This window comes from Temnothorax curvispinosus, unplaced genomic scaffold, assembly GCF_003070985.1.
Source record: "Temnothorax curvispinosus isolate PA1 unplaced genomic scaffold, ASM307098v1 QBEX01016509.1, whole genome shotgun sequence".
Classification (NCBI taxonomy): domain Eukaryota; kingdom Metazoa; phylum Arthropoda; class Insecta; order Hymenoptera; family Formicidae; genus Temnothorax; species Temnothorax curvispinosus.
The window spans coordinates 58,563-78,009 of NW_020226289.1; the positions used below are offsets into that span (position 1 = coordinate 58,563).

The 19,447-nt window shown below is 46.8% G+C and overlaps 1 protein-coding gene across 5 annotated transcripts in view; it reads right to left on the bottom strand.

Annotated features, from left to right (window-relative positions):
* Positions 1 to 400: 400 nt before the first annotated feature.
* LOC112466713 (triple functional domain protein) overlaps positions 401 to 19,447 on the bottom strand; it is a 24,946-nt gene continuing 5,899 nt past the window's right edge. Inside the window, exons 2-28 of one of the 5 annotated variants that reach the window (XM_025034961.1) lie at positions 18,826 to 19,116; positions 18,632 to 18,745; positions 18,206 to 18,530; positions 17,465 to 18,123; positions 17,179 to 17,286; positions 16,097 to 16,275; positions 15,884 to 16,031; positions 15,596 to 15,787; positions 13,458 to 15,476; positions 13,185 to 13,376; positions 12,834 to 13,097; positions 12,141 to 12,497; positions 8,255 to 8,795; positions 7,863 to 7,935; positions 7,298 to 7,754; positions 7,108 to 7,203; positions 6,694 to 7,031; positions 6,453 to 6,612; positions 6,148 to 6,375; positions 5,875 to 6,063; positions 5,528 to 5,763; positions 3,379 to 3,640; positions 2,050 to 2,590; positions 1,422 to 1,965; positions 1,012 to 1,350; positions 709 to 901; positions 401 to 597 (exon numbers count right to left, since the gene is read on the bottom strand). In XM_025034961.1, coding sequence (XP_024890729.1) covers positions 490 to 597; positions 709 to 901; positions 1,012 to 1,350; positions 1,422 to 1,965; positions 2,050 to 2,590; positions 3,379 to 3,640; positions 5,528 to 5,763; positions 5,875 to 6,063; positions 6,148 to 6,375; positions 6,453 to 6,612; positions 6,694 to 7,031; positions 7,108 to 7,203; positions 7,298 to 7,754; positions 7,863 to 7,935; positions 8,255 to 8,795; positions 12,141 to 12,497; positions 12,834 to 13,097; positions 13,185 to 13,376; positions 13,458 to 15,476; positions 15,596 to 15,787; positions 15,884 to 16,031; positions 16,097 to 16,275; positions 17,179 to 17,286; positions 17,465 to 18,123; positions 18,206 to 18,530; positions 18,632 to 18,745; positions 18,826 to 19,089 — 9,126 coding nt within the window. In that variant the 5' untranslated portion in view covers positions 19,090 to 19,116 and the 3' untranslated portion in view covers positions 401 to 489. Of the gene's footprint in view, positions 598 to 708; positions 902 to 1,011; positions 1,351 to 1,421; positions 1,966 to 2,049; positions 3,284 to 3,378; positions 3,641 to 5,527; positions 5,764 to 5,874; positions 6,064 to 6,147; positions 6,376 to 6,452; positions 6,613 to 6,693; positions 7,032 to 7,107; positions 7,204 to 7,297; positions 7,755 to 7,862; positions 7,936 to 8,254; positions 8,796 to 12,140; positions 12,498 to 12,833; positions 13,098 to 13,184; positions 13,377 to 13,457; positions 15,477 to 15,595; positions 15,788 to 15,883; positions 16,032 to 16,096; positions 16,276 to 16,718; positions 16,815 to 17,178; positions 17,287 to 17,464; positions 18,124 to 18,205; positions 18,531 to 18,631; positions 18,746 to 18,825; positions 19,117 to 19,447 lie in introns of those variants that run through there. The other 4 variants (XM_025034962.1, XM_025034963.1, XM_025034964.1 and 1 more) reach the window with 4 other exon arrangements.

Here is a 19,447-nt window from a genome sequence, read left to right on the forward strand (position 1 = left end):
AGATAAAAAGCAAATAAAATTAATCTACATTGGTAGAAATGGACGTAATTCGTCGCTGGATGTGCTTGATGTATTTATAGAAACAATTCGTAATAAATGATAAAGCTTATTGAGCTATTTTTTTCCGCTGAACACAACTAATAGACTTATTATTTTATTTCTGTATTAGGTTGCACTAGAATCTGCTTCCTCGCTTTTGACATATATTTCAAACATATACCTATTTCACTTTAGATACAGAAAGCGTATGTACACTAGTTTAACAATAAAGAGCAGCTTTTAGGGACAAACCTCAAATTTTAGTGCTAATGACAACTTTTGTAGTGGAAAGAGAATTTTTATGAAATAAAGAAAGACAGAAAATGTTCTTATAAATCAATCGGAATTTAAAGAAGGCATCAACAGTTAAACATTTAAGTATATTTTGCTATTTACATATATAAATTTGTCATGTATTTTAAGTAACATGCTTACTGCATATTGTTAATCTTAAGAATAAAAACTGTCATTATGATCTTGACGCAGTTTAAGACAGTGTGCACGACGTTCTATAAATGCGGCCATTCTAGTGGACGGTATGGTAGCGCCAGTTGATATCTAACAAGAAGAAAGAACGATATCTTATTAAATTTCAATGCAATATCGACGCCACATAATGGTAAATCATTATTTAAAATAGAGGAAACTATGAAAGTATAAGTTTATTACTTTTAACCATGGCGAACCAAGACAGATCTCTGCGTTCACTCGATCCTCACCACGCAGGCACAATAATCTCCCGAGGAGTTCCTTCGCGTCGCTGGATATCGTCTCGAAATATTCGTCGGGAAAACAGAAATCGCATTTGAGAATGTTGGCGGTGGTTTCTTCGACGGAATCATCCAAAAACGGCGACAATCCACTAAGATATTCAGAGATGGATGAGACACGGATAATAGGATAAGCAGGGTGCAATAAAAAAAATAATAGTAGGTTCAAGGGAACAAATAAAACAATATTTCAGGAAAATACCTTAACAAAACATAAATAAAAACTCCAACGGCCCACATATCCGTGTAAGGGCCGGTCGGTCTACCTAGCACCGACTCCGGCGCTGCGAATTCCAGATCGGCGGGTGGCGGCACAATCTCGTCGATGGGAGCTCTGACCGCTTCCCCCAGATCTATCACCTTCACCTGGTCCGTCTCGTGGTCAACGAGGACGTTCTCCGGTTTCACGTCCAAATGCGCCCGGCCGCGACGATGCAACCAGCGCAACGCGGACAACAGCTGGCAAGTGTATCGCGTCGCCGTCGCTTCGGTGTATTCTGTCTTCTCACTCAGATATGCAAACAGCATCGGGCCTCTGACCCTGCGGAGAGGAGAGAGAGAGAGAGTTTGTTAATACGTTTGTTAGCCAGGTGATCGTCGCTGAATACTTACAGCTCCAGGACGATGGTGTCCACTCCGGGCCGAGGCGCATTCTCGAACAAGGCGAACGCCCTGACGATGTTGGCGTGATGAGTCGAGGCCAGCACGTCGTATTCCGCGCGCGTCAGCATTCTCGACTGTTTGTGGAGCGGAATTTGCTTGAGTGCCACCTCCTGACCGGTGCCCTTGTCTCTGGCGCGACGGACGGTGCCGAATCTACCGTTACCCAGTTCGTCCAGCTCCAGGTACCTGCCGACGAACTGCTTGATCTCCCATTCCGCGCCGCCACCCGTGTCCGACCGCGACAGGGTCACTACCATCGACGGCGAGGTCGTCCGCCCATCCTCGCCCACCACCCGAAAGCTACACGAAGCGTCCATCGACACGTCCAGTAGAACGGGCGGCTCGTTAGCCAGCCTCGACATCGGCACCCATTGTTGCGACGGTAGAGTTCTGCATTCTATGCTGCACGACGCGCCGCCGATCTCCTGCCTGTCCCAATCGATCTCCACCTTCGAGCATCCTAAAACGCGCGCGGAGGTGCCGCTCTTCCCACCTGAAACACGATCGATATTAAATCATCTATGACTATCCATGACTATCGTGATACTCCTTATATCGAGATCCCTGATCAACATACCTACGACGAAGAGAGAAATTCCCACGGAGCAGGAGCCCGTTTCGCCTTTTAGGTGACAGTGATATATCCCGGAGTCCGAGGTTCGGCAACCGGTGATCTGCAGGTATACGAAGCCCGCGCTTCGCTGGAACTGGTACCGATCGTTCTCTCTTATACACTGACCCTCGCCCTCCTTCATCCAGGTGACGGTCGCACTGTCCGCGTTGTGCGTCTCGACGGAGAATCTAACGACCTCGCCGACGGTCGCGCGTATCGACGTCGGACTGCTCAGAATAGCCGGCGTTTTATCCTCGGCCGTCGTCGCTGACTCCCGGGGATCGGCGGCGTGACATCGCGCGAGATCGATCTTCCGCGGTCGAAACGACCACGCACGGCTGATCGCCGAGTTCGGAATGAGACTCGCCGGTATCCACAACTCGTCCTTGGTATTCACGGGGGATACCACTAAGCCCGGACCGTCGAGGTGCGAGACAACGAGCTCGTCTCCGGCATGTAACTTTCCCCAATCCGCGGCCAATCTTACGCGTGCACCTGGAACGACCTAAGGCAGTCCCTTCGTTACAAGCGTGTCTTCTTGAACGTTCGTCACGTTGTTAAGCTTTCATGCAACTTGCGTCGCTACGCCCCGTTCTGCGTTCACCCAGAATGCGACATGGAAGTTCGACCCCAGGAAGAGCTTCCAGCACCGTAGTGCGGCGGATGGTAGCGGCAATAACGATAGTAGCGATCCCGGTAAAGGAAGAAATATAACAGCAGTAGTAGTAGCAGTGGTTTTGACAGAATCAGCAGTATAGCAGCGGTAGAGTAGTTGTTACAGAGGCGGGTATCGATTGCGACGATTCTGTGGAGTGCTAGCGATAACGTTTGGTGACGAGCGGTAGAAACCAGCGGTGTAGTGTAGTACACAGTATATAGTGAGTAAAAAGGTGTTAGAAGCGATAACGGGGTTTGCAGAATCAAAAGTCATTCGTTTACAAGAGGTCGGTTTCGGAGTTTTCTTTCCATTTTTCTAGCGATTATCCCTCGCAGGTGTGTACGTATGCTTTTTGCTTTACGTCTGTATGGAGGTCTCGTTACACAAGATTAAGAAGATACGGTAATGGCGTTCGTGGATCGTTCATAGTCGACAGAGTTGTTTAATGATAGAGGTATAACAATCGTCGCACCGATAGAAGATAATGCGATAGATAGCGGTAGATAGCGACAGGCATCAAGAAGAGGAAGAGCCCCGTTGCTGCAATCATCAAGAATTCCAATTGACACGGGTGACAACGTATGCATACGCCAGCTAAAATTGGGTAAAGCCCATGTTAAACAGGATTGGCTCACCGGGATGGAATTGTTGCGAATCGGCGAGCGTGTGCGTAGAGTATTCTTAAATCCCTCCAGGAAAGTTAGCCTACTCTTTGTCGGGCTGGGCGTACGTGGTTGCGCGCATTCCAATCCTCCGGTTTGCGAGCGTTGCAACGGTTGACTCCTATGCTCGTTACCCTTGTTCGTCGTTCCGGAGACGATCAGCGTCGGAGGAACCGACACGGTTGCCCGTACAGGTTCGGACGTGGTGGTAGCGGTGGCGGTGACGGTGGCACGGCTGTACGCCAGCAAATCATAAATGAAATCCAAGACACAGTACTACGCGTCGAGACTCGCGCACTTCGATACGCCCGCGGGTAGCCGTTAAATGATAAAAAAAATAAAGAAAAAACATCTTTCAGGATATCTCGTCGAATGGACTTCCGAACGGAATGGAATCTCGAAGCGATCGATAGGAACGAGTCTCGACATTAGCCAGGATATACGGAGGAAACCGACGTCGCCAGCAACTTGGATCTTTCGGACGTGTCGAAGAATAGATGAGTGTGTGCTTAATATAGCAACGCATGGCGGCAAGGTAGGTAGGTGGTTGGTTGGTTGGTTGTGATCGTGGTAGATACACTTGGACTTGCTTCCCGCAGTACTGTGTTCTTGATGAAATTATAAGAAAAGAAGCTGGTTAGTCGGGTCGGGCGTGTATTAGATAGTAGACGAGGATAAAAGGGGATGCATATCACAATCACTCGGTCTTAATCATCAATTTACAATTTATTCTAGACAAAATTCTTACGATTCGCGGGTCAATTATAGCTTTGCTTCGGACTGTCCTCCAGTGTCGCGCATTAAATATATACACAGTATACTGTTACGCCACAAATCTGTCCATGTAGACTCGTGCGCGCGCGCATGTTTTTGTAAACGTTATTAAAATTATTATAAATATATATATATATTGCATATCTTCATATATTATTACGTTATTAATACATCGCACTCGTAGCGCGGTCCTTCTGTATATCGTCATATCGTTTATAAGTCCGCATGTGTGTAGAGATGTAAACGCACGTAAACAACAAAATACGCCCCCATTCTTGGTGCATATGTATATGCATACAATACATGCACGCATAATGCATGCGCATTGGAACGGATTAATACACGTTTATAGGCTCCTGGGACCAGATAGTCGAGTCTAGAAGAGTAGTATACGTTAAGGAACAGGGTGAGTAGATTTTGATCCATTAAACGATAAAAAGAGCATTAACTCTCGCATGCCCGTGGCAATCTAAAACACTAAAGTATATATACTTCCGTATATATATATCTGATACAGAGCGATAGCTGAAGTCTACAATCGTTCCGAGACGTCATCGAATATGAAAAGATATATATTTATTATATTTGTATGTTCCAAAGCTATCGCATCGTTTTTTTAATGACGGCCTTTTGCAAAAATTTAAAAGCGACATCACCTTAACGGTTAATTTTTAAAAATATCCAGTCACGTGTAGATATTTAATATCGGAAATTTAATTTTGTCGCTGCTCAGTCGCCTCTCGCTAAGGAGATATCACTTTCAAATCCGTCTATAGCGATGAGTCATTAAAAAATAAATGCATCACTTTTGAGACACCCTGCACATATACTCTTCTGGTATAAAGTGTATTTTTATTTCTTACTAAGCCGATAGAGAAGTGTAAGTACTGTGTTTTGTGTTTGTGTGTGTGTAGATACTCTTTAAGCTCCTGCGCGGAATATAGTTGAATACTGCATCGTTATTGTTTCCTCTGTACTACGAAAGCAATATCATCGGATATAAAGGTTTAATCCAGAAAAGGAATGTGAGAAAAATGATTGGATACGTGCAAATATCTTTTAGCGTGTGATATTAATAACAATGTAAGGCGCTAAGATATATCGAAACGGTTGAAAGTAGTTAATTTTCGACAAAGGTGAAAAATGGAGCTGCAGGGCGCAGAGGAAAGCAGGCGATGGTTTTTTTTTCTTTTTTTTTTTTTTAGGATACGACTAACGATTATCTAGCTCTTACGGCAATTGTATCTTCTTTTTATATAAAATATACAAAAATATGTCGGAACGAATATTCACAGATCGGATATTAAAAGAGAGTCAGTGTGTAATTCAATGTGTTAGAGACGCTTACAGTGGGTCTTTGGTAAGTTCCTTCTGGTAGGCAATCGGTGATTGTATCGCCTTCAGGAAGTCGCGCTGAGTTTGCAGGATGGCAGTGATGGTATCTACCCACTCCTGCCTGCGCGGTCCACTACTTTCTTCAGCTATGCTACAAGAGAATCCTAGCCCAGGGTTCCGGGGATCCGTCGACCGGATGATAAACTTCTCTGGATCGTCGTTCGAATCTTCGAGACTCATTTTGTTTACCTACATACAGTGTACATCGATCCGATAATGTAATGGTACTAATGATATTTCCCTCCTCCGGAAACAAAGATAGGCAGATAGAAGTGAGAACCAATTAACAAGTAATCTTACCTGAATATGTGCTTTGTATATGTAGACAGGACTGGTGAATTGCGTTTTCTTGCCGACAGTTTCGCTGAAGATGATATTTTGCTCGAAAAGAAAGACTTGCCATTCCCTTTCTCTCGTCGATAAGTTTGATATTTCCGACACCAGAAGCGGGCCGTGCAACAACAGCTTGCCTTGCGCCGTTATTTTACCCTGAAGAAAGTTAAACGTGACGGATTTTCGAGACTGTTTTTACCATGTAAAAACGAGAGGGAGTGAAAAAAGGGCAATACTCACGTCGAAACCTTGTAATCTCCCAACGTCCATCATATCGTTTGCAGCTTTAGGAATAACTCGCATGACATGAGCCGCCGCTCTGAGGCCTTCGATTTCCGATAACCTTTGAGTTCGCTCAGTGAGGCGCAGTGCCTCCCGTAGAAGAAGTTGATATTTTGTAATCCTTTGTACGGGCTTGATCAGCAAGTCGCAGAGTTGCAAACGATGCCCAAGTTTTTGCCTAAGTTCCTACAACAACACATACGCCTCTTTGTTTAAATGTTTCCGTTTTGCGCGTAGCCAACTTCATCGATTTTAATATTTACCTCGAAGTAAGTATCTATATGTTCGGACACGATGTATTCCGAGACGGGCTTGTTCTGACAATAAACCACGTACATGTGCAACTTTCGCTCGTAACGTTTGAAGAGCGGTCCGAGCTCTTCAGGACGTTCCAAACAACGTTCCAAAGCTTTGAGGAAAAAGCTGAAAGCAGGAAACATCGATCGTAAACAGTTTCGACGGTGTGATCATCGCTAAAAAGTTTCAACGGTCGGTCCGACTCACTCTCTGTGCCACTCGTAAATAGCCTCTATGTTACCGAAAACCATCTTATCTTTCCCAGCGCGCAGATCTTCCGGCAAGGGGATCTCGCAGTCGGGATCTCGCATTAGTGCCATGTAACCTTCGACTATCAGCTTTAAGTCATTGACGTAATCTCTCTCGGTATCCACCAGCTCGCTAATAACAAAATGCCGCTTCGCGATCGCGGTACTCTCCGGATCTGCCTCCTCGGAAGCGACCGCGTTAATAGCCGCGTTACAATACTCCTCCTCGTTGCTCAACGACTTTCCGTTCGGGGTTCGCATGAGACTATGCCTCTCCTGATTTTCTGTATGTTGCTCCTGTTAATTATGATACGCGTAGTAGTACTTTGTACAATGCACAAACTTGTGCATGTAATAACGTAAACGGACTTACCATTCGTTCCTTGACGATCTGTTCGATCTCCGAGAGATCGGCTGTTGTCGCGCCGCCATCGAGAATCTTCGTCGTACGTTCCGACAGACTGACTGACTGTATAAAAGAAAGCGCAAGCGGTTACACGGCGAAGAACGCAAGAAAGCGCGATCGAGTACTCTCCAAAAACCAGGTATGATCGACTACTCACTCGTTTCCCGGGCAATTCGCTCGGTATCGTGGACCCAGATGGACCATTCGCGGTAGCTACGAGTATCGGTTCGGTTATAGGTTTCATCGGTGGCGGAAGTTCCAGATCGTCGTCGGCATCTTCCCCACCATTCTGCTCCTGTAAACTCGTCACCGCCGTGTCGTCGCTCTCCGTAACGTCCGCATCCGCGTCCACGTCCACCTCGACCTCCTGCTGCTCCTCGCCCTCCTCCTCCTTGCTGACCTCCTCGCCCTCTTGCACCTCGGCCTCGGCCTCGAACGCCGCCTTGCCCGGCCGATTGTGCTCGACGCCACTCGGTAATTTAAAGCGTTTGTCCGAGCCGCTTTTCTTTAAAGACGGCCCAATCAAAGGAGGCGATGACGTCGGCGCGGCCGTATTGGTTTTCTCGACTTTACCTTGGCTAAGTTTGCGTAAAGAAGGTGGGAGCCACTTCCGTCTATAAACAGAAACGACCGTGGTACATGATTATCGTTGCACGTATGACATTTCGAGATAAGCGCAAGGCGCACTTATTAAACGACGAAGTTTCTAATTAAATGCTCACCCGCTGAAAACCCGTCTCTTGTTGCCGGGTGAATTTGTACTAGTTGACCCGCTGCCGTCGCTTCCGGTGTTCTCTGTTAATCAAAAGACCAATTGTTTAGTTTAAGACATCCCTAGAATTTCACTCCAAACTTATCTTACAGTTATCGGAATTGATAAGAGGCGAGCGCGCGATTGCGTCATCGAGCCTTTGCGCCTGTTTGCGGTTCACCGACTTCCGGCAGTTCGGTCCGGTGTCGCTCCGATTTCTGCATTTCTTCGCAGAAACCGCGCAACGATACACCGCTATTTTTTTTACAGCGTCATGTGTATTCGCGAGAAATAAGAAACCTGAACGCAAAGGCCTCAGACTGACCAGCTCTACCTCTCTCTCTTTTTTTTGCGTCCGCTTACCCGCGTCCTCCGACAGCATCGGCGACAGCACCGCGGACGACAGCGCCGCGTTCAACGAGGACGCCTGCTGCGTCGCCGGCGTCCCGCCGACGCAGCAGGTCGGCGGCAACGTGCTGGCGGTGGTCGACGACCCGACGGCAGTTTGCTGCTGCGCTTGGACGATTGCTTGATTGATCTGCTGCTGGTGGTACGGATGATGATGCGACTGCTGTTGCTGGTGATGGTGATGCGATTGTTGCGGTTGCTGTTGCTGCTGCTGCGTGGACGCTTTTCTGGACGGCGAAGTTTTGCAGGAGGCGGTCGGCGGCTGCTTCAGGGCGCTGGTGGGCACCAGACCCTCCGCGGCCGGCTCGGCCTGTCCAGGCGTGAGCGGCAGACGTACCAGGGTCCATTCGCCGGCGTTGGTCACGCTGGTGGTCCCGGTGGTCGCGCTACCGTTCTCCAACACCTCGACCTGCTGCCCTTTCGTCACGCTCAGCTCCCTCGAACCCGGCGCGGCCATATGATCGGCGACCACCCACGTCATCTCGACGACTCCGGTCTGAAAGCACGCATCGGGGATTCTCAATAGATTCCGCGGCACATTGCGCGGCGGGGTCGCGCGATTCACGGTCGACGTACGTTGGATGTTCGCGCGAATACCGGGGCAGGGAAGAAGAGGGTGAGGGGGAGAGGGTTAAGAGGGGGAGAGAGGGGGCGAATATAGAAATGGGATAATTAGCGGAGTGCGATGTGTCTGTGTGCGCGCGTGCGTGAAAGCGGCGGTGATGCGACCGCGACGGGTGGCCGGGGGCCGGGGGGGGAGGGCGGAGCGGGCAAGGGTGAAGAAGGGTGGGTGCGGGATAAACCGAAAGCAGGGAAGCAAAGCGAAGAGGAAGAGAAAGAGAGCCTGTCCTCTCGTGCTTACGCAAGCGTAGACGGGTCGATACGATCCGTCCTTCTCCGTCGCGCGACCGTGGGGCACGTTCTCGCCCTCTCGCTCCCGCCCTCTCACTCTCGCTCTCTCCCTCGTTCGCTCGCTCGCTCTGCGCGAGAGACCGATTGTCTTTGAATTTGCGGATCGACGGAGCGAGATTCTAGAGATCCGATTACTGACGCCCGGGTGATTCTGATCGTCGGATCAGTGTCACCCGGGTGTCACTCGCTCGCTCATCAGCCTCGCTCTTCATCCCTTATACGCGCGCGCGCGCGCGGCCGCCCTTCCGCGACGACGCTTTTAAATCGCACGCGGATTCCGGCGTTTTGAAAATAGCTAATGTCACGACACCGCGGTACTTTGACGTTGCTATAAATACCGCCTCGTGTGCGTGTATCATATTGACCGAGCGTGCACGTTTACCGCGTTTTCAATCAACAACACTGTCCCTCCCGCGCTCTCTCGGCTCCCTCTCTTCCTTTTCCTCTTTCGTCGCGCGCGAGAGACGCGCAATTGTTCGCCCGACGTGGGCCGACCGGAATGGTCCCGCCCGATTTTCGTACATTCCGCGATCCAAAATAGAATTTTCCACGTGCCAAGTTCTCTCCTCGCTCTCCGTCGTTAACTCGCGCCGCGCTGCGCCGCGCCGCTCCGCGCGCGGCGCGACCAAGGTGAAAAAAGAGGGAGAGAAAAAATATAGAGGCGATAAAGGAACGCGGGAAAGATTACGTTATCGCCCACGGCCGACGCTTCGAGATTCCCAGATACTCGTTCGAGGAAACTCTGCACTGTCCATCCCTCTTCGTGCGAATTCCCAGGATTTCACTCGATCGCGACGATTCGCGGATTCGAGTCTCAACGTCCGGTATCTATTTTTGTGGTTCCGAAAGAGGAGCGCGCAAAGTTTATCGAAGTTCCGTCCGTAATGAATCTCTTCTGCGAGGAGAGACACGATCTTCCAGGAAAAGATGTTTGCCGGCCGAAGGGGGATGAGTGGTCGAAGGGACGAATCCCGCGAAGGAAGAAAAAGAAAGAGGAGGCTGGATCGTCCGAGAGGATTGTCCAAGGGCTCGCGGGGTACCTGGGCCAGGGAGGGTTGACGGCGCAGAAGTCGGGCCTGGAACGAGCTCGGCGTATCGATGGTGTGCTGCCTGGAGAGGGTCACGTGCGGCGGTGCCGCGGAGCCCTGGCGGAACCACGGCAGAGAGATCTTTCGGCGCGCCTTCTGGGCGATCGTCGCCGGTTTCCCGGCCGGTGACGTCATGATAGAAAGGGGGTCTCGGAGAACCCCTCCGGGGACCCCTGCAATCGGCCCCCCTTGCGGGTTTACGGTCTTCAGACGCGCGAGCGCGACCGCGGCGCGCAGGAGGGCAGAAACGACGTGGTGGACGGCGCGCTATCGTTCACGGGGCACGTCCTGGAGCGCGCGACGACGCGCGGCGCGTCCGCCATCGTCGACAGTGCACTGGCCCGTTTTCGTTATTTTCCTTTTCTCTCTCTTGTTGTTCCTGCCTTCTTCCCACTTCTCCGTCCTCCGGCAAGAAGGTCAGGGCTTTTACCGATTCGTCCAGCTACGCGCGATCACCGGTGGGCCCTTAAGTGGATCCATCTGACCCGGGAGTCGCGCCCGTACTGATCCGTCGGCCTCCCGCGACCGTGCGGAGAGTGACGAGATTATAACTAACCCAACCCAACTCGCGCCCCACCCAACCCTGCGCGAGTACTGGCCTGCCGCGGCCTTCTCCCCGTGTCGCGTCGTGTCGCCATCCCCCTGTCGCAGGGGGGCGAGAACTCACGAAGAACCAGGTGGACTCGTATGGCACATTCGGGACCGATAACAGGCGCCGATTCGGAAGCGGATCGTTCCGAGAACGTGAGTTCTCAATTTTTACGAGCGTCGAAGGAAGTTGTTTACAATTCTGGATCTTGAAGAGGAGGTGTCGAGGTGTGTAAAGGTCGGAGGTACGAAGGGTGGGTGAGAAATGATTAGCGACCGTGCCCTTCGCATAGGATGTTCCCGTGGATCCGTAGACTCTCTGTTATTCGCGGATTACTTCGATTTTGCTTGAAAAAGAGAGATATCGAGGCAGAAATAGTTCAATAGTTTTAGATAATTAGATATTTAGAAATTTTATACTTTGCATGTCTTTAAGGCGGTCAAAGCTATTTTTACACAAGCAAATGTAATTGAGGATAAAAGAGGAATTTAATTGTGAATCGCAAAAAGCATAATTTTTTATGCTTTTGCTTTAAAATTTTTTATATAACTTGAAAGATCACTGTATACTTTTTTTATGTTATTTCCTAATACATAGTAGTAGTTAGAAAAGGTGAGATGAAGCTATTGTCATAAAAATATCATCGAAAAACGATAAGCTCAAGACGAAACAAATATTATTCGAGATTGGAGTAATGTAGTAATCTTTGATGAATCATCGTTTTGAGCATAAACTTCTAGCTTGGTCTGCAGCGAAGCAGTTCTATAAATAGTTCTTCGAGGTAAAAATGATATAGCGGTCATTACCCGTGTGCAACATGCTAAAAATTTATCAAAAAATATGCAGAACACTGCTGCACGATAATTGATAATAATAAAGACCGGATTTTATATTAGGTAAACATATAAAGGTATATCTAATGATCTCTAAAGTTATATAAAAAAATTTTGATTTCAAGGAATAAGAATTGTAGAGTAATTGTAGACTGTTCGATTTTTTCTTATCAAATAAGAAAGTAACACTGTCGTGTCAAAAATTAATTACATCACCATAAAAAGCATGCTTCTACGTCATATTTAAATAACATGTAATTTTATCGATTTAATCTTTCTCGTGCGATAGCAAAAATTGTTTACAGTTATCGTCAAACTCTATTTTTAGGTAAAAATCTGATACATCTCTTTATTGCTATATATCTCGTAAGATCTCACGAATCGTATAAAGAGCTTGATATTTAAGAATCGTACTTTACCTTATCAGAATCGGTGGTATTAGTCGAACCGAAGGAAGCCAAGGAGTTTCGGTCGAGATTCTCCACGCTCTCGTCCAAGGATGCGCATTCCTCCAGATCCCTACTGGAGCGTTGACTGGAGCTCTTTTTAGCGGGGCTCTTGGGCATATTCTTGCCCAAGAAGGTCTCCTGTATCACCTCGCGTAACCGCATCACCCACAGCTGCTTCGCGTCCATCGAGTTCGCTCGCAGCACTACGCGCGTGTCGCTAGTCGGTGCCCGTCCTGTCCACACCGCGAATTTGCATTCGTCGCCTTCGATATGCTCGGTCACGCCCAATTCGGAGGTCAACAGGCGATTTTTATAAACGTATTTCACCTTGAAAGACACGACGTGGTATTGATATATCGCTCAATAACACAACAATAACACAACTCAGAAAACAAAGTTTCCAGAAAATAAGTTTGAACGTTTTGAATCATTGAAATTTTGTAATGTTATAAATGTGATTTTTTTTTATTTAATAACTGATTATAGAGGAACAAAAGTATCTAGCTATATATTATAGCTCTTTCATTCAGTGTATTGAATTCTCGCCATTCTACTGCAAACAATTCAATGACAATTTTTTAGTTATGTCGTTGTTGTAGCAAATGAGCGACACGATAAATTTTATTTAACGCTAAAGACACAAAGCTGTTGCGTGCAGCTTACCTTTCCTGCGGAATCCTTCACTTCCTTTGTAAAGAGAAGATACAATTCGAAAAGAAATATGTGACGATCTCTTCCTTTCCTGATCAACTGTTTTGGGTCCCATACTGTGAATGAATCTTGTAACACAACATCACCGAGCGCATCTATACTAACGTCGCAACCTTCCAGTAGACTTAAGTGTAAGGCATCGTTAGCTTTTTTAGGCACATTTAACATCACTTCTAATCCCTCTTTTATTTCGCCCTGTCCCTCTTGGCAACAAGCCTGGAAAAAAAAACGAGGATAATATGTACTCGATCGATTTAAAATTAACATCGCAAGCTTGTGAGATGTACGTGTAATACTGAATACCTGCAAGTCCTTAAGTAGCAGCTGATACTTAGTAATTCTCTGAACCGGCTTGATTAGATACGCAGCGATAGGATGTTCTACTCTATGCTTTCTCTGCAATTCCTCAAACCACGTTCCACTGTGCGTTATTAATAGTTGATTGCTCTCGGGTTTATTCTTACAGTAAGTTACATACATGTCAAATTTAGGTGCCTGGAATGAAACGAATGTTGCAACGATATATACGTAAAATTGCGGCTCCTAATATTGATTTAATACCCGTATAGTACTCACCCACACTACAAAACAATGTCCCACATCCTCCGGCATGGTTTCGTACTTTTCTAGCTCGCGTAGAAATACATTGCTGTGAAACTGATGTATCTCCTCTATGTTGCTAAAAATGATCGATTCCCGACTGTGTAAACCCGGTGGAACGTTTCCCTTTCCGCATCGTGTCTCGTCCAGGAAGCAACGGATGCAGGTTTCCAAGTCTTTTACGTACGTACGTTCGGTTTGCAAAAGTTCAGCCATAATGAACTCTTTCCTTCGTGCAGATCTTCTCTTCTCCTCGTTCAGTTCCTTCAGATCTTTACCCTTGATCTTCTCTTCCAGCAACGGATCCGAATTCCGGTCGATAGACAGATCTCTGTGCAGACCCTCGTCGGGCTGGATACCCAGATCGCCTTCGATTTGCGTTTTGTAGCAGTCCATTCGCGCGCTGAAATCCTTGTATCGCTGATCGACCTCGGCAACGGCCTGCTTGATCGCCGCGGCATGAGCGTGACCCCTCTCGACTAAATTGTCAGCGAGTTGAATCAACAATTTCACTCTTTCTCTCGTCTCCTTCGCTGCACCTTTGAACTCGATGTGCTCTTGCAACAGTTGTTCGTTCTCGATGCGATTCTTCCCGACGTTGGTATGGGTCGCTAAATACAATTCACCGGTTTCCTTTATCCATTCGAGAGCCTGCTTCGCACTACGTTCGAACAGAACATACTGATGGCATTGATCTAAACGTTTCTTTCGCTGCGTCCAGTATTCGAGCACTTTGTTCTCCTTACCGACTAACTCCTCCAAAATATTTTTGACTTTATTCGCGGAACCGGCGCTATTGGCGTGATAGCTATAAAATTGCAAACTACGATTGATGTACTTTAAGAACGTTTCACCGGTTCGTCGTACCAGCGTGCACGCCTTCAGAAAGGCCTCTTTTTGCTCCTGATGTCTGGTAATGTTCGCCGGTATGCCGCCAGCCTTTTCTCCGTCGGCACACCAATCGTCGTCCACATTGTATTGCAATTCTAAACTGTCGAGAACCGAACGTACCGAGTCCACCGTTTTGTAAAAGTTTAAACTGGCAGTAATTAATTTATGTCGTTCTTCCGCACAGGTCACTAGCTGCTGCCAACGTTTGGTAACATCCTCCGCGACCTCCCTGATACTTTTGGGATCGTAATGATTCCCGCTTATCAGAGCGTCCGCTTTGTGTTTCACTTGCACGGCGGATGCGTGAGTGTTGGTTATCGCGAGTTGAAAATGATAGTGTTCCTTCCCTAATTGGTCGGCGTCTTCGAAATCGTCCGGTATCCTGAGTGAGGCCAGTAATATCGACTCGCCATTTCGTATCCACTTAATCACATGAGAAGCGTCTGTTTGCAGTTGCAGTAATTGAGACGCTTGCTCCAGCCGTACCCTTCGCATTTCCGCGAGGTCCTCCGCGTCTAACTCTCTCTCGTTCAGAAACTCGAGAAGCACTTGCACCCGCGCCGCCGCGCTATGTTGACCGTCCGCCATAATACACACCCCCGCTTCCTCCAAGACTTGCGCCAATTCTTGACCACGATGCAGAATTTGAAAAGCGGTATTCTGCATGTGGGCGACTCCGTCGTTGTGCACGCGCAGCAACTGCTCGGGTGAACCCTCTCGCGGTGGTCCCTGCAGCTCCTGCGCCCACATCTCCAGCTGGCCACTAGCCTCCAGCGCGTCGCGCTCGAAGACGCGTAATCGCAGGCACAGTTCTAGTCTCAGCTTCTTGGTGGCCCACAGGTCTTCCAATTCTTGTCTCAAGCTTGCCAATCTGTCCAAGGCCGACTCCACCGCCGATATTGAGCCGGTTGTGTCGGGCGCATCGGTTGCCTCGCGGAGTTCTTGCAACAGAGCTTCGCCCTGGGCTATTGTCGAAGCACACGCCTCGAGACAGGACGATCTGTGCTGCGCGCATTGTTCCAACAGTCTTTCCGCTGTCTCCAGGTTTTCCGCAACCTCATCCTGCTGCAATTCCTGACGTAACTCGTCTACCCAACCGGTAAGCTGTGAAACAAAACCACATTGAAAATAACACCGTACGTGCACGCATACGCAGACATAAAAATATCTGCGCGTTTTACAGATTATCGTTTGACGTAAATAATAAATTTGTATAAAAATACCTCTTTTTCGTGAGTATAAAACACTACTGCCAAATCTAATCTACGACGCCGTTGCTCGACCCTCGCTGCGAAGCTACTAACGTGAGCCTCCAACTCTTGTGCCACTGCATATATTTCGTCAGCCGCACATTCCCCCGTGTGAGCAAGTTCTTCAGCGGCGGTCAAAAGTTTCGTCGCATTTGTGTAAGTGTTCTGCAAACGAAAAAAGCGTTAAGTACATTCATAAAAACATATAACCATGTGTAAAGTAACAGATTATATATTAAATGTATATATTTAAAAAATCACCTGAGCAACATTTTCAAAATGTTCGTGGCTTTTTTGATAGACGCGTGCTTTCTGCAGATTACGACCTACGCCTGTGTTTTTCCTAATGAAGACTTCGCCGTGGTTCGTCAGCCAGTCGAGAACTTGTTTCACATCTTCTTGAAATAATCTGGAAATCATAATTGCGTGCGTTAATATCGATACAACAGTACGCGAGCTTTGTTACTTTCGTACTTTAATGCGAGCCGTTGATGCAACTTGACTTTGCGAGCGTGCCAACGGGCTTCTAATGCTCTATGATGACCGAGAATCTGATGAATGACGGCTAATACGTGAGATGCACCTTCGCTGTAATCAGCTGCTGGATTACCACTCGTGCCGGTATGACTGTCAATGCTGTGTCCATCTTGGCTCTGTATAAATCAGATATCAAAACGTGAATTAACGATACGGAAATCGGTCTGAAAGATAAATTATTAGTTAATTGAACAATGCTGCATGCATCCCGATCAGTATCATTAGATATCGTTATTTTAATGAGCTTTTTATACAAAGTTATATATAATATCATTACAGCACAAGCAAGCATGTTTCTCTATATTATTCTTATTCCCTCTGAATAGCATGTACAGAATAATCCCTCCTTTTTATCCCATGCAAAGAACAGTTGGAAAAAAAGGATGATGAAAGCACTTACTATCTCGCTCAATTATAAACATTTTTTTGAAAAGCTTAATACATATAAATTAAGCTTTGTCTTCTAAAAAAAATTAAACACAGGGATGTAATCACGAAGAAGGCTTTGACAAAAAGGAAAAACAACAATAATGGTTCCTTTAAACACCAATTAACGTACATGTTTTCTGGCGACATGGTCAATTCCTTGCGGTTGATTACAGACTTGCACAAGATGATCCAGTTGGTAAAGAAGCTTCTTACTGGTACTATGCACCTAAATAAGAATTTTACCCAATCCCGCTTAAGAATTCGTATATACAACGTTCATTTCGAATATATAGCTTTATATGTATGATGGGATAACTAACGTAAATTTAACTTTGAATCAAAGTCGAGAAAACAACAATAGGATGACGAATACTGGTAAAGTAACAAATATCGGTAACGGACAAATAAACGTGCGACTATACAAAAAAAATCTGTTCGAGAATACTGAGACGCCTGGGTTATAAGGAAATTACTTTAAATGTTAATCGTTGGCAGAAAATTTGCGGATAGATATTTCCAATAGCACCCAAGTACCAAGCGAGCAACGGATTCCATCGCCAAAAAGCTTTTAAAAATTGAATTTCTCGTACATAATCGACGCGAAATGTATCCGACCCTGTAGAATGGGCGCTCACATTATGACATACTTGCAGCATTGAACCCAGGCCGCTCAATAACGCTTGATATGCATTGTAAACCTGTTAAATATCAGATATACTTACAGTGTAAATGAAAAGAAATGTATGAAGAAATGAAAGTCGGATTGATTTACAATAACGCAAAAACAATAATTGTCCATTCCAAACATATCACGATGAAATCGGTCGTGTTGAATGATGGTAAAGCTTATATTGCTACGAATAGGACAAAATTTACCTCCGTATACGCCTGACACATGGCTTCGTAAAGAGTCTGATGTTGGCGAATGTGAGTTTCAAGCGCTGGAATTTCACTGGGCAGATTACTAATCTCGCACGCTTGACTCCAACCAGCCACGTTATCGACATACTGTTCCGCTTTATGGTGAAATACTACACTTAAACTAAGTACTGCGGTACGTTCGTCGAGACCCGCGGCGAACTCCTTCCAAGCACGATCCAGACGTCCCGCCACCGCTCGCACGTGCCCAGCCGCGTAATGCTGCGTCTCCAGCAATTTGCCAGCCATCGTGAGGATCTTATTTATGTTCACGTAAACGTTCATCGAGCTCATTGTAAAATGTTTGTGTTCCTCCTGCAGATTCTTGGCCAATTGATACGAGCGGCCGATCTCCACGTAGCTGGCGAGAAACGCCTCTCGGTTGTGACAAATCCAATCGAACATCTTCTCGCAATCCTGTTCGAACAGTCGCAGCTGAAAGCACTGATCCAATTTCATCTTCTTGATGTGCCACAGTTGTAACAGATGCTGTTGCGCGGCATGCACGGAATCCAAATGCTGAATAACCAGGGTGGCCAGGGCTCGTCCGTCGGAGTCTGTGCAACTTGCCGCGCCATTGTCAATACTTCCTCCTTCCCCGCCGGTTGCCGTTGCACCTGGAAACACGTTTACACGCATTTACAATACGTTTACATTATATAATAAAGAAATTTTAACGTTAGACAAGTGTTAGCTAACTATTGTTAAATCGCTGAAGCAGGCGTTGCCCAACAACTTCGATATCCTCCACCGGGACTTTCATGATTTTCTTTTTCATCTCGTTATGCAGATCAATTCCGTGCTTAGCTCCCGCAACATCGTCAGCAAAGTCATTTCGACTGAGATCCTCTTGCAAGTCGTCCAATCGATCGAGAAGATCCGCCGCCTGCCACGTAAAATCCTCTACAACTAATCTGGTATCGATCCATTGAGCATGATCGTATTGCAAGGATCCATCTAAATCTGCCGTGAGCTGAGAAGGATCTATAACTTTTACAAGAGCCTCTAAGCTGATTGTATTAATCTGAAATTAATGTATTTCACAGATTGATAACTTTGCAAACATCTAAGTTAGTCCAAGCGTAATTAGAATTAGATACAAACATAAATTTCTAATCCACTCACCTCAAAATTATATTTCTTCTGCTTACCCAACGAGGTCCTCTGTTTCTGCCAAAAGTTCTCCGGTTTAATAAGAAAAGCTACGTGAACTGTACGATGAAAATGCTCGTGTAACACCTGAGGATATTAATGCAGATTAAATGTTGTGCAAGCGGGCAAGCGACATTTAAGCGAGAACATCGAGAAAAGGGTGTAACCTTCAAAATAGGTTTGACCGAGTCCCACGTTGTACCACGCATATCCACAATCACGGTGAACCGCAGACCCCTGGCCTCATCGCTCGGAATGGCTAACAGATACTGCAGGAGACGTCTGTAATCCTCGGGTTTCGCCCGCTCGCGCCTCGGCGTGCTCGGAAACAGGAGCACAGGTCCCCCCCTGCGATCCCGTCCGCCCGGTAGTATTGCCAAACGTTCTTGCAGCAACGGCAATACCTCTGCCGCTCGTGTACCATCCATCATCCTCGCTTTTCATTAAATGATCATGATCTGCTTCCGTCAAGAGACAAAACAGACAGACAGTTTGTGAGACAGGCTCCCCATCATCATCCTCGTAACGTACGATGCAACAATCGCATTGCAAATTAAGAGTATCACATGGACAAATTGATCAATAAGGCAAGACAACGGCCACGTTCAGTGGGACGTTTATTTTGCAACTGTTGGAAGTTTTCTGAGCCCAAATTGGATTATTCCTCTGGATCTAAAGAATAATCCAATCTGAGCTCGGAAAACGTCCAAAGGTTGTAAAATAAACGTTCTGCTGAACGTGGCCAATGTGAAAATGTTGTAATTGTTTTTAAACAATTTTAAATTTACA